This window comes from Girardinichthys multiradiatus, chromosome 11, assembly GCF_021462225.1.
Source record: "Girardinichthys multiradiatus isolate DD_20200921_A chromosome 11, DD_fGirMul_XY1, whole genome shotgun sequence".
Lineage (NCBI taxonomy): Eukaryota > Metazoa > Chordata > Actinopteri > Cyprinodontiformes > Goodeidae > Girardinichthys > Girardinichthys multiradiatus.
Genome location: NC_061804.1, coordinates 12263235 through 12278323, shown reverse-complemented (window position 1 = coordinate 12278323; position 15089 = coordinate 12263235). Strand labels below are relative to the sequence as shown.

The 15089-nt window shown below is 40.0% G+C and overlaps 1 protein-coding gene and 1 long non-coding RNA gene across 4 annotated transcripts; both read left to right on the top strand.

Annotated features, from left to right (window-relative positions):
- The first annotated feature begins 1707 nt into the window (after window positions 1-1707).
- LOC124876918 (THAP domain-containing protein 6-like) lies at window positions 1708-11819 on the top strand. 3 transcript variants are annotated; one of them, XM_047379977.1, is made up of 9 exons: window positions 1708-1960; window positions 2407-2599; window positions 5355-5462; window positions 5585-5795; window positions 5920-6073; window positions 6264-6643; window positions 7020-7173; window positions 9879-10077; window positions 11447-11819. In XM_047379977.1, exons 1-6 carry the CDS (start codon window positions 1881-1883, stop codon window positions 6346-6348), a joined length of 831 nt encoding a protein of 276 aa, XP_047235933.1. In that variant the 5' UTR covers window positions 1708-1880; the 3' UTR covers window positions 6349-6643; window positions 7020-7173; window positions 9879-10077; window positions 11447-11819. The 3 variants fall into 3 exon arrangements, with proteins under 3 accessions (XP_047235933.1, XP_047235932.1, XP_047235931.1); XM_047379976.1 differs by having other exon boundaries at window positions 7284-10077; XM_047379975.1 differs by having other exon boundaries at window positions 7020-10077.
- A 596-nt stretch (window positions 11820-12415) lies between these two features.
- Window positions 12416-13484, top strand: LOC124876919. The gene is made up of 2 exons (XR_007040406.1): window positions 12416-12903; window positions 13043-13484. It is a non-coding gene; the product is annotated as an uncharacterized LOC124876919 (long non-coding RNA).
- The last annotated feature ends 1605 nt before the right edge of the window (window positions 13485-15089 follow it).

Genomic DNA, 15089 nt, shown 5'->3' with positions numbered 1-15089 from the left:
TTGCACCGGTCCCTCACGGTTCCCCTTGCAGGTGGTGGGCCCACTGGGGAATGGTCTCGCGTCTCTTGTTCGGGCTTGGCCCGGCAGGGTCCCACGAGGAGCAACCCGGCCACCAGGCGCTCTCCGACGAGTCCCGACCCCTGGCCTGGCTCCAGGGTGGGACCCCGGCTCCGCCGTACCGGGCATCGTCACGTGCCTCGATTCTGTAGTCATCATGAGGGATTCTCGTATTAAACTGAATAATAAAAATGAATTGAAAATTGATTATATGAATCAAGCAGTAATAAAAATTTACTAAATAATGTAAAATGAATAATGAAACATTATTGCAAAGCTAAACACTACAACAAATCTACTATAACTATCATCCTCTTTGTTGGAAACAATTTGTCATTCTGATGGAAACAAAACATCTCTCCAATCAACAACCTTTTAAGGAATGATCAGATAAAATAAATACACGAATAATATAAAGAATTCAAACATTCAAAAAATTAAATGAAGAAAATATAGTAGAATATATTAGTACACCAATATACTAGCGAAATGAAATCATGAGTTATCATCTACCCTGTGTGTGTTCGGTACACATCTACATCATTAGAATTAGGAGGATTATTTAAATAGATGTAAATTGAATATTGGTATATTTATTAAAAAGCATCATCATCACGAGAGTCGCTGTCAGACTCATTAGAGCAATCCATGGTTTCCTCTACACCTGTGAGTGGAGGCATCTGATATTTCTTGATGCCCACATATCTGCTGTGAGGCTCACTGCAGACACCTTCTGCATGTCATCTTTGGGCTTTTCTTTTGTTTTTTCATATTTTTCCTCCACCATCTTCTTAATGCCTTGAAGGAAAGGGAATTAATTGAAACGACTGCAATGATTTGTTATCACTACATTTGATCTTGTTGTGTACACATATAAACCTTCTAGTAAGGAGACCATAGGTGGGATCCAGCAAATGAATGAGTTCCCTGAACCCCTCGTCTTCCACAACAGTAAAGGGCTGTGAATCCTTTACAATTAGATTGATGAATGCAACCAGTATGATGCAAAAAAATGAAGCATAAACAATTTAAATGAACATACACACACACACACATATATATATATATATATATATATATATATATATATATATATATATATATATATATATATTATTGGTTAATTTAAAGATATCTATGTCAAATAATTTTGAACAGGAACAAATGTCATACTCAGGCTGGTGTCTGCGTTTGAAGTGTGTGCTTTTTCTTTTTCATCTATGGCTCTGAAATGCATAAGCATTGATGAGGTGTTATTATTGTATACCAGCTTCCTGACACACAACAAACACTTCACCAGAAGTAAAAAGATGAAAGTTAATTGATACAGAATTATTGGTAATAATGCAAATGCAATCAGGTAATGTGGTGCAAACACACTTTACACAAACCTTGTTTGTTCAAAGTAATCCCAGATGGGAGGGGTCTTGCTTTTATTTGTTGGCTCCATTCTTCTCAGACGCTCCTATCTCTGCTGACGCGCGACCAAACCACTACAACAACCCACGAAGCAACAAGTGTCATCGCGCTTTTATTTTGAAATCCGACACGCGAAAGGAAGCAGTGACGTGTCCACGGAAATGCGAGGCATCGTTTGTCATGGGTCACGTGGTTTTCCGGAACGACAACACAAGCATCGAAGCGGGGCTTCATCCTTGCTTGTTTACATGTTCTAAAACGGGTATGCAGCGAACATTTGGGCTCCAAAAGCCTGCTCTTTAAACCTAAGGAACGGAGCCGGTGTTAGCATAGACCGTATGACGTAGACGTCCTATCGAACGCTGGCCGCCGCCATCTTTGTGGAGTCAACTCGGAGAGCCGAAATGCCTCGTACGTGTGCAGCATGGAATTGTTCAAACCGTTTAGGTGTCCAAACCAAATCACTAGGGATAACCTTTCACAGGTAAGACTTAACAACTACTCTTGGTCATATCTGAGCCATGTAGTCTGCATGATGTTCACCAGTATAACATTCTTTTCAGAGGAAAAATATTATGGGTTTCCGCGCAGATCTCATCTCATTTATTTATTCGTTTAAAAGTATTTAGTTTGCGCATGGAGTTATAAATATTAATACAAGTATAATCAGTTAATAATATAACAACTCAGTTGATATATCCACAGTCGGAAAGGAACTGTTAAAATGAAGGTTGTAAGAACAATCTTATGATGTCGCTACCAACTTTATCCCTATTCAGAAGATAAATGAATGAATCCATGAATTATCTCGGTCAAAACCCGCCTTTAAACAATGACGTCATCATAATTTTAATTTTATTAAATTGCCTAAAACGTTTTAGTTAGATTGATATTGCTATGTGTTTGGCTAACTGTTGTTCTTCTGTATAGGTTTCCAAAAGATAGTGATAGGAGGAGACTCTGGGAAGTCGCTGTGAGGAGGGATGGGTTTTCTGCCAGTTCGTCTTCAGCGCTCTGCAGTGAGCATTTCAAGCCTGAGGACTTTGACAGAACAGGTCAGACAGTGAGGATCAGAGATGGAGCTATACCTTCATTCTTCAGTTTCCCAGCTCACCTCAAAAAGGTATGCATGTCACTATATAGGTTGACCTGGGCGAACCTCTTGATAAAAAGGAAAACGTTAGCAAATGCATTAAAAGGTCCTTCACATCAACACATTTGCATCTCATTGCTGCAGCCAGTCCAGTTCTACAAGTAGACAGAAAAAAAGTGTTGCTCAATAAACCCAGAAAATATCTCCTGGTGCCAGTAAGACACATTAGGAAGAGCAAAAGTAAGCCTCCCTCTTCTCTTTCATATCTTCTGTGCTGATTCTAAACATACAGCGCTGGGTTGTTTAAAGATGCAGTATAATTAAGAAATAAATCATAGCAATTAATCACAGGTGGACCATTAATTAGTTAATTATTTTATTTTTCTGAATTTCACATACATAAACTAAACAAATTAAACAAGGATACAGTTTTACCCAAGGCGAAACATACGTATACAGTTATTAATAACTGTAATATTAGTACTGATAAGAAAAATGGGGTTCTATGCAATATTTTAAACACCACAACTTGACACCCTTTCCTCTCAGAAACTGTTTAATAGCAAGAACTGCATTAATGTCTCACATGCTCAGTGCAGACCAACAAAAAATTACTTTATACCAGTTTCCTTTTTTGAAATGTAAGAAATTAGGACAATTGAGCCGTAGGAGGGCTACACTTTGATGAGTGTAACGTTTAAATAGGTAATATATGTATATGACAAAAGAAGCACATTTATCTGGCCCATAGTAAACATCTCTGAGTTTGAGAAAAACTCTTGTCGGAAAAAATTTAATTTAAACTGCAAAATATGTCATCTACTTCAGCAAAATGTTTTTTCATCAGTCCTAAACTATGTTTCTGCTTATCCTTTGTTCAGCTTCTAACAAAAATAAAAGCCAAGTAAAATGATTGTAAACCTTTTTTGTTTGATTCACAATAATTTACATTTAATCAAAACCCAGTCGAGACACAGAACTGGTACAATATGTCCTGTGTTGTTTTAACTTTAAATTACTTAGAAACTGTCTTATGAAAATTAAAATATTTTGGGTTTGTGCTTCAACGCCCACATGGGAAATGACAGTGACACCTGGAGAGGCGTGATTGGGAGGAATGGCCTCCCCGATCTGAATCCGAGCGGTGTTTTGTTATTGGACTTCTGCGCTAGTCACGGATTGTCCATAACGAACACCATGTTCAAACATAAGGGTGTCCATCAGTGCACTTGGCACCAGGACACCCTAGGCAGGAGGTCAATAATCGACTTTGTTGTCGTATCATCAGACCTTCGGCCGCATGTTTTGGACACTCGGGTGAAGAGAGGGGCTGAGCTGTCCACTGATCACCACCTGGTGGTGAGTTGGATCCGCTGGAGGAGGAGAAAGCCGGACAGACTTGGCAGGCCCAAGCACATAGTGAGGGTCTGCTGGGAACGTCTGGCAGAGCCCTCGGCCAGGAATGTATTCAACTCTCACCTCCGGGAGAGCTTCGACCAGATTCCGAGGGATGTTGGAGACATAGAGTCCGAATGGACCATGTTCTCCACATCTATTGTCGATGCTGCTGCTCGTAGCTGCGGCCGTAAGGTCTGCGGTGCCTGTCGCGGCGGCAATCCCCGAACCCGGTGGTGGACACCGGCAGTAAGGGACGCTGTCAAGCTGAAGAAGGAGTCCTATCGGCTGTAGTCGGCTTGTGGGACTCCTGAGGTGGCTGACGGGTACCGTGGGGCCAAGCGTGCCGCGGCCCGGGCGGTGGCAGAGACAAAAACTCGGACCTGGGAGGAGTTCGGTGAGGCCATGGATAAGGACTACCGGTTGGTCCCGAAGCGATTCTGGCAAACCGTCCGGCGCCTCAGGAGGGGAAGGCAGTGCTTCGCCAACACTGTTTACAGTGGGGGTGGGGAGCTGGTGATCTCGACTGGGGATATTATTGGCCGGTGGAAGGAGTACTTCGAGGACCTCCTCAATCCTGCCATCACGCATTCCCTGGTGGAAACAGAGGCTGAGGACTCGGGGTTGGACTCTTTCATCACCCAGGCTGAAGTCACCGAGGTTTTGCAGATAACGTGGTCCTGCTGGCCCCATCTAGCCAAGACCTACAGCATGCACTGGGGCGGTTCGCAGCCGAGTGTGAAGCGGCTGGGATGAAGACCAGCTCCTCCGAGTCCGAGGCCATGGTTCCCGACCGGAAAAGGGTGGCTTGTCCTCTTCAGGTTGGAGGGGAGTTCCTGCCTCAAGTGGAGGAGTTTAAGTAGGGTGGCCGGGCACTCCCTTAGAGATAGGGTGAGGAGCTCGGCCATCCGGGAGGGGCTCGGAGTAGAGCCGCTGCTCCTCCACATCGAGAGGAGCCAGTTGAGGTGGCTCGGGCATCTATACTGGATGCCTCCTGGACGCCTTCCTCGGGAGGTGTTCCAGGCACGTCCCACCGGGAGGAGGCCCAGGGGACAGCCCTGGACACGCTGGAGGGACTATGTCTCTCGGCTGGCCTGGGAACGCCTTGGGCTCCCCCCGGAGGAGCTGGAAGAGGTGTCTGGGGAGAGGGACGTCTGGGCGTCTCTTCTGAGTCTGCTGCCCCCGCGATCCGGTCCCGGATAAAGCGGAAGACGACGAGTACGAGTACGAGGGTTTGTGCTAAAGCCCCCAATGTTTCAAGACCCAAAAAATGCCCCTGGGTTATAAGATAATCATTTCCTTCACACTCAGAAAAGAAAAAGTGACATATTATGACATCCATTTATGTGTTTTGTAATGTGATCAAATAATTTTTTATCCTTAATTTTAGCCTGTTTCTACCAGAACAACTGAGACCTCAAAGAAGGCTCAAAAGGTTCTGTCAGTGGACTGCTCACAACTTGTCCAAGAAACTGATGAGCTCCTGCCTGTCAATGTTGTGAGTACCAACAATGGACATTTCTGAAACAGTTGTGCACATTCCCTGTTAGTTCAAATCTGTTGTCATCCCTGCCACCTCTCACTCTGTCACTTTTTCTGACTATCCTTCGTATCTACTAGGACCACTGCTATGCTCTACCTTTGTCATCTGATGATCTGAAGGCCAGACTCATGGATGCCTTGGATAGGGTGGAGAGTCTGGAGAGAGACAAAAGAAATGCAATGGCTAGAGAAAGGAGGGCAAAGAACAAAGTGTGCAATGTTCTAGAGGAACTTAGGAGGAAGTCACTCATAAACGATGACCTGAAAGACAAGCTTGACTCATACTCTGGTAAAATGAAAATACCAATTTTTAGAAAATCTAAACCTAGCGGAGTTATACTTTACTATCTTTGTTTAGACTTCCATGTTATTCCAAGTGTCCCTAAAATGACCTTATGCTAACTGAATTTCAGATCTTCCCATAGACCTCCTGTCAAAAAACAGCCACGAGTTCAGCAAAGACCAGAAGGAGTTTGCCATCACTCTCCACTTACACGGCCCAAAAGCTTACACCTATTTAAGAAAGTCTCTCAATATCAACCTCCCACATCCACATACATTACAAAGGTATTGTCCATGTTATTTGAAGTCATTTTTTTATACAAAATATGTGTTTTTTTTACTCCTTTATGACTGAACAAAGTGAACTGCAGTAACACAATACATTCATTGTTAACATTACCATGCATGGTAAAACAATAGAGGAAGTCCTGATCAGGGCATCGATATTAAATAACTGATTTTTCTTTTTGCCAAGGTGGATGGGTTCTGTGGATGCAAAGCCTGGCCTCAACATGAATCTTGTACGTGTCGAAAAGAAAAAAAGAGCAAGATCCAGCTAGATAATAATATATGTGCCTACTGTTGGATGCCATGGCAATTAAAAAACATATCCAATATAATCCTCAAACCCACAAAATGTCTAGATATGGGGGATGGTGTAAATGAGACTGAAATTGCCACTGAGGCTCTTGTCTTCATGGTGTTTGGCCTCCATTGGAAGGCTCCAATTGCGTACTTCCTGACCCAGTCCCTGCCCCAGAGACACAGGAGGTACTACTCAAGCTTGCATTGGAGGACGTGCATGGACGTGGCATAACAGTGGTCTGTGTCACTATGGATGGGCATGCCTCCAACGTAAGCATGTGCAACAGACTTGGATGCAAACTAAAGGGAAAGCCTGCTGAACTCCTAAAAATATTTTTTGAGAATCCAGTGACTAGTGAGAGAGTGTTTGTGTTAATGCATGCTTGTCACATGTTGAAGCTGGCACGAAATATGCTGCAAACATACAGTCCAATTACTAGCACAACTAGACAGATTTACTGGAAGTACATTCTTCATCTAAATGATATGCAGACAAAACATGGATTGTACCTGGCCAACAAAGTAACCATGGCTTTAAGTGTTCAGACACAATGCCTAATTTGGTGTATAGAGCTTTTTTAATTTCATGGAAAACTTATTTTAGTACATTCACAGGTTCCCAAATCTTCTCTTGTTTACCCCGAAGGTAACCGACAATCATGTGAATTTTGATTCACAGAAGATTAAAGTGTTGCTGGCTGCATAGACCCTAAGTCGCTCTGTAGCAGTAGCTCTACATACTCTGAGGGACCTTGGGTACTCACCGATTCAACACTGACGCAACTGCTGAAGTCATTGAGGTAATAGTAACACCAGCAATATAAACACAATACTAACCTATATAAAAACTACGGCAGTTTTTGATTATCATAACCACAGGCACTGAGTTTTTGTTAATACTTTCTTGTAGGTAATTGACAGACCCTTTAACATCTTGAACAGCCGCAACCGTCATGCCAAAGGGTTCAAAGCCCCCTTGGGTTTAATGAACTGAGCAGAAACGGTGCAATTCTTGGTGAAAGGCGGGGACTACCTGATGAGTCTGGTGATGGCAAAGCCCTTCATCAGTCAAAGAGGTTTTAGGAAAAGTTGGAGCTTGTTTCTGACATCACGTTCAAATGATGTCCTGTTCTAGGCTGGGCGATTTAAATGACATTAGTTACACACCATAAATTTGACTCATTTCACTGCACTTTCAAGTTTGAATTCTGACCAGATAACTTTAGTGATGTTGGGAGAAAATTGTAAAGATGACAATAAGTGCTTTCACACAATACTGCTCTTTGCTGAAGGGGAGAAAGCTACAGAAGATCTTTAAGCCACAACCAACAGACTTATAATCTCATTTTATCACCCAGACTTATTTTGTTCTATTGTTCTGTATCATAAGTTCAGGTGATGGTCTGTTCTCTGGTTCAGATTTTTTTTTTCAGTTTTCTATTTTTTTTTCTTAGACGTCTGTGCTTTCAGTTTTTGAAGCATCATAATGGTATGCATAACAATTTTGTTACGCTTTTGTTCCTTTTTGCTTTCACATTTATAAATTGGTATTGGTTTATTTGTCATGCAGGTTTACACACAGTCAACAATACAATGAAGTGCTTGGGATAAGAAGAACCGCTTAACTCACTATAAAAACAAAAGCACAAATGGTGTGCAATAAGAAAGAATAAATGTGAAATCCATTAAGTGCTGTCTTGAAGTAATTTGTCTGTCATGGTAACATTGAAAAAACAATTTCTTGTGAAGTTACCTCTCTGTCTTGGGATTTATCATCAACATTGACTCCCTGATTTTAATGATTCTTGAACAGCTTCAGAGACAGCGGTACATCTGCACCTATCGCTTTAGCTCAGATCGCTTGGAGCTGCTCTACAATTCAATCAGGGCATCTGATAGGGTTAGGGTTAACCCTAACCCTTTCAATTTCTGTTTTTTCACTTTTGGTTTGTTTGTAAGCATGTCACCCTGTTAACCTTGTTGCCATTACATCATCAGATAGACATTTATGTATTACTTTATTTATTTCATTGTTGTTTAAGTTAAGTCTAACTATGTGAAAGTGTTTTTTCTCAAGGGGCTGGAACAATAACCCTTCAGCAGACCAGTTCCAAGCCATACACGGTCACAATATATGGTAACAGCTGTATATTTCAATAATAATCAGGATGTTTGTGGTCAAATGTTACTTTTTATTAATTATAATAAGTAAAGAGCCAACAGAAACAGTTTGGTTCAATTATTTGGTCTTTTACTAGAAGTTACAGTAGCTACGGTTGCAAGTTGTGATATCAGCTTTCATATTATCTGACCGTCTGTATTTAATGTTACCTATTATGTCAGTGTAAACAAAAGCAAACAAACGTGTCAACACAAAACAACTACTCTAATACGTTTTTAATAATAACAATAATAATAATACTGATGTGCATGTGCGCTGGTCCTGTTGCTCTCTTATCATGTGAGAGTTGAGTTTAGAATTTTCTACGCAAGTCACCTTTTCAAAAATAACGACGGGGCTTGCTCTGATTTTTCTTTGCGTTTGTTTGCCCCACCCTCTTCGGCCTAGCTTATGCACTCTTCTTTGAGGCCAAGATACGGTGTAAGAATGCAACGGCGTCTCCTATGGTCACAACATACAATGATCACAGAATATGGTGTAACATCTGTTTGTATTCAGACCATAAGAGAACTGCACCAGAGTCCGTTTGGAAGCGGACCAAGACCACCTCAAAAAGTGGGTCTCAGTCCGGTCCGTCCGGACCAACGGGGGAAACGAACTCTAATCCATTTAAAGCGGACCAAAAGTGGCATGTGTGAATACACAAAATAATCAGCACTGCATTATAATTGTTGTGTTTAAAACACATTAACTCCAGGAACCTGAATGCAACTGTACATGAACCTCTCCTGTTTTTCAGTAATTTGTTTATTTTAAAGCCAAACGTTTTGGGACAGAAGACAGTGTTTTGCGTTTTTCAAAAACACTCCTTGTCTTCCGTCCCACCTGACCAGATGTTTACCGTGTCCCATTCGTGGCTGGTGGCTACCTGCAAACAGGAGTCCTTACGACTTTCTTTCAGCAATGGCTTTCTTCTTGTCGCTCTTCCAATATTCCAAGACTAGATCTGTGGAGCCCACAACCTATTGCCCTCCTGTTGACAGGTTGTCCCATGTGAGATGTGGATCTCTCCAGGTCCTCCAGAGTTACCATCCTCCTCTTGCTTGTTTTTGTGGTTAATGCTCTCCTTACTCGGCCTAGGTGGACGGATATGTAGGTTTTCAGTTGTCTTCCATTTTCAGATGATTGATTGAACAGAGTTCTGTGTGATGTTCAGAGCTTAGAATATGGTTTTATGACCTAGCTTTTCTTGAAGCTTGTCATTTGCTTTATCCCTGCTCTGTCTGCTTTTCCCTCATGATGCTGTTTGTTTATTAATGTTCTCTCAAAAAAACTTTGAGGCCTTCACAGAAAAGCTGGATCAGAATACGTTCTTCTGTACAGGGACAAGCAGATCGATTCAGAAAACCAGCAGCCATCTTTTAGGAACCGAGTAGATCTGTTGGACAAACCTATACAAGATGGAGACGTGTCTTTGATCCCGCAGAACGTGACAACTGATGATAGAGGAATGTATGAATGTCGAGAACGATTCTAAAAACTGAACCAATCAACATCATCAACCTGGATGTTGTTCTTCCTGGTGAGTTAGTGAGGTTGGTTTTTCTTCCTGTTTGTTGATGTGAGAATAAAGATCCTCAGATCGGTTGCTTGTATTTCCTGAAGATCCTCATGAGACTTTGTGGAAAGCAGCTGGTCTGAGCGACTCAGCTAATGTGTGGCTGCAGATTGAGGAGGAAATGTTTTTGTTGTTCTTAATTTGTTACTAGACTAACAGCTGATCCACATGTTTCTGCATCACAAAGATGACCAGAGAGAACATAACGGAAGCTATCGAGGACATTGGGGACTGATCGGCGCAGCTGTTTTTATTGCATTTGCTGTTGGTATTATCTGCAAGCAGAAGAAAAATTCAATCCCTCCTACAGAAGAGAATGAACCTACTGGCTGTTCCACAGACGTCTTGATGCTCAGAGTGTCATGATGATGTTGCAGGGGAACATCCCTGCAAAATCTAAGTGCCATCAGGGTCACTTAGATTTGATGTGTCTTCAGTCTTGGACAGGGGTAGGAAATATTAGTGCCTCAAAAATGAGGCACTATGGGGGCAACAGTGGCGCCAGAGTTAAGCATGCGACCCATGTGTGGAGGCCTTGGTCCTCGAAGCAGCTGTCACTAGTTCAAGTACTGGCCCGTTGACGTTTGTTGCATGTCTTCCCCTTTTCTCCACCCCATTTCCTTTCAGTTCCCTTTCAAAAAAACGAGGAAAATAAAAGACACTAATGCCTAAAACAATTTTTTTTTTTTAGATTAGGCATTATTGTTTTAAAGACGCTTTCATGTCATACTTGTCTTGGTCATTAAAACATAAAAAAAAAAATAATAATAAATAATACAATTAGGTAAATAAAATGTATTGCAAGACCGAAGAGGATTTCTTAGTTTCGTTGAACAAACTGTACGATAAAAGAAATAAAACAATATACCATGTATGTATACAGAGGTTTTTATTTTTCAAATTACATTTTTTTTATTTGTCTGAATTCCATTATTTACAAAGTAAACCAATTTCTTTTCACCTGAAATATATCCCTATCTGTGTGGGTAATGGATAAACAAATGAATTTGAAACTACACTTTAAATGAAAAAGTAACCTAAATTTAAATTGAATTAATGTGATTGTAATGAATAGCTTCATTACGTATGCTGGAACACTTAAAATGCTGTTTTGAATATTGTTGAAAGAACAAATTACACTGTGACAGAGATTGGAGTATTTTATTCTTAGTTTGTGGCTGTTTTAGGCAGCTTCTTCTCAGCTGGTACTGATGATGACCTGTCCTGGTAAACAAACATAAATGGATAAAATACCAGTATTGTGACCAGTCTTTGGAATTGTTTTCCAGTGTATTGTTAAACAAATGACTTACCTCTGTCTCTTCCTCTGTAGGGTATTCCCCGGGGGCCTGAGCACCTTTTAAAGGTTCTGGAAGAGACCATTATAAATTGAAGGGGAGGAGTAAACTGTGTGCATGTTAGTCTTTAGTGTTAATGACTTAAGCCTAGGTAGAGACTTGTTTTGGAGATGTTTAGTAATAATGTTTGTTAAATAAAGTGATGTTTTAGCTATGTTGTGTGTATGTTAGTGTATATGTTTGTTTCGCCTGTCATGGTAGGTCTGTTAATGGGAGGAGCTATAAAAGGCTGCCGGTTAACAAACTGACGGTGGCTGTAGCTGTGACCATGTGTGACTTGTGTAACAGGGTCTTGTACCTGTATGTCTTCAGTGTTGGTGAATAAACACCCACTGGGCCAGCACCTTTTCTCTGCCTCAAGCCTCCTGCCTTAATCAGCTGCCAAGGGCCATTCTAACAGTGATAGTTAACTCTTTTTTTTTTTTTTTTTGCTACACTCGTTAAATCTTCATGTAAATAGTTTTGCCATAAAAAAAATAAAACACGTCTTTATAATGAAAACAAGTTCAGTCTAGTGCAAGTATATTGACTTTAAATCGGCACATTTCTCAAAAATGCGTGATCTTCAATATTTCAATAGTTTTTGCATTGCTCTACTTACCTCACTAACTAATGATGCTGAGATACATACATACATGTATGTATGTATGTATGTACATATATGTATATATATATGTATGTATATATATACATACATACATACATGCATACATATACATACATATATATATACATACACATATACACATATATATACATATATATATATATATATGTATATATATATATATACATACATATATACATATATATATATATACACATATATATATATATATATATATGTATATGTATATATATATATATATGTATATACATATATATACTTACATACATACATACATATACATATATATACATATATACATACATATATATACATATATATACATATATATGCATGAGCACATAATGTCAGCTATATATTACAGTTTTCCATTAGGTGTTTTGTACTTTAAGGTTCACCTAACTTTGTCCAGCAGAAATAGATATCCTGACAATTGATTGTTTCTTGTGAAAGAGAAATAATATTTTAACACAAAAACTAAATATCCTGCGGTTCTAGGCGAGAGGTGGGGTACACTCCAGACAGATAGCCAGTCCATCCCAGGACATGCAAAAAGTTACACTTATATTGACTATTTATGTTTTTGCACATTTGGACACAAATGCAAACATCAGTACACATCAAAAGTTTTCCTGTTACACAGCACTATATGTTTTTCTTCAGTTCTTTAGATTCAAATTAATTTTCTATTTTACTTTTTTGGTAGATGGTACCAGGCAACATCAGCTGGCTAAAAGAAGTTGACTTTGATGAGGACATACTCTCTTTGGATACTGAGCTTCGTCCGCAGATTTAGAGAAACTGGTGAGCAAAGATTTATTTGAACTTTTTCAATACATTTTAGACATGCTTTTGGTAACTGAATTATGAATATAATATTTAAACTTGGTATTTTCTTCATCAGAGTCCCTGTTAACATTATACGTTTGCGTGTTTGTAAAAGGAAAATCCTGAAGAGTTTGCTCACATTCTGGACTGGCTGGGGTTTGGTTTCCTCCAGTCTAGAAGTGGAAGTTATTGACTCTGCTCTACCGCAGTCGTCCACTTGCTTCCTGACTCTGAAGCTATCGAAAAATCTAAAAAACTTTGAAGACTTCCAACGAGACCTAATGGCCAGCATGTCCTCTTTCCTACTCTGGTTTTGGTCAGATTTAAGTAAAGACATTTAAACAAATGTTAACACGGTACAACAAATCCCGTCTGTTAAAAAAATGTCAGTAATGAGAATTATGTATTTAAAGTGTTTTTATGGTTGTTGAATCTGTTGTTAGAAATTTATATTTTAGATTCATATACTTCCTAAAACCAAGACTATGGTCCACATGTTAAACATGTATAAGTCTGGCTTTTTTTGTTCGGATTAAACATAAAACAATGTTCCATTATATTGTAGGTTTTCTTTTTTACGTTTAAACTTTTTCATGTGTTAGGTGTTAAAATGTGGTGCTCCTTCTAACAAACTGCCTTCAGTTTGTTATGCAAGGCCCTTAACCAACCAAGCAAGCGTCTTCATGGACACGCCTAGCTTAGATTCAAACGATGTTAAATCTGACATTATGAGTGAATTCTTACTTAACATGATGAAAATTGGTATGATCACATCATTACACAGAGAGGATTTATTCCATAATATATACATATCTGCAAAACAGGGAAACATTTTGTCTACATGTTCAGAAAAGAAATGTAAAGGATCTATTTTATTATGTACTTGGCTAATATCAGAATAAAAACATGTCTGCTGCTGTTAAATAAGTCAAGTTAAACAGGTTAATTTAAGGTTGAAATATAACCTGTTGTACAATGTTGCAATTTGGATCAAAGTCATAGACATAAAAACCAATATGCTGTGTATAAGGCTTTGAAAAGAGCAAAAGTTGTTCAACTTATCGTTGCCCATATTCTCTGTAAAGCAAAATTGTTTGGTTGCTTTAACTTAAAATACTTCCAGATTTGCCTGTCAGTCTTTGTTGTCTCATGATAAACATTCATCACATTAGAAAACATGCTACGTGGATCTAGAGTAGAGTTTCATATTCAACCTGAGTCAATGGCCGTGGAAGATCAACCTCTGCCAGAGTCACTGCTTCATGATGGCGACCATATGGACCGTCGCAGTCAATGCCATATCCCATGTCAACCTAGACAAAGAATATGTTTAAAAGTATAATCTAATTCTAATCTAAATTCTACACATCATTTTGTCAGTTTTGACACCAAAAAATGTACCATACACTCACCGGCCACTTTATGAAGTACACCTTGCTAGTACCGGGTTGGACCTCCTTTTACCTTCAGAACTGCCTTAATCCTTGGTGGCATAGATTCAACAAGGTACTGGAATCATTCTTCAGAGAGTTTGGTCCATATTGACATGATAGCATCACACTGATGCTGCAGATTTGTCGGCTGCATCCATTATGCGAATCTCCCGTTCCACCACATCCCAAAGGTGCTCTACTGGTCTGAGATCTGGTGACTGTGGAGGCCATTTGAGTTCAGTGAACTCATTGTCATGTTCAAGAAACCAGTCTGAGATTCATGCTTTATGACATGGCGCGTTATCCTGCTGGAAGTAACCATCAGAAGATGGCTACACTGTGGTCATAAAGGGATGGACATGGTCAGTAACAATACTCAGGTAGGCTGTGGCGTTGACACGATGCTCAATTGGTACTAAGGGGCCCAAAGTGTGCCAAGAAAATATCCCCCACACCATTACACCACCACCACCAGCCTGAACCGCTGATACAAGGCAGGATGGATCCATACTTTCATGTTGTTGACGCCAAATTCTGACCCTACCATCTGAATGTTGCAGCAGAAATCGAGACTCATCAGACCAGGCAACGTTTTTCCAATCTTCTGTTGTTCAATTTTGGTGAGCCTGTGTGAATTGTATCCTCAGTTTTCTGTTCTTAGCTGACAAGAATGTCACCTGGTATGGTCTTCTGATGCTGTAGCCCATCCGCCTCAAGGTTTGACATGTT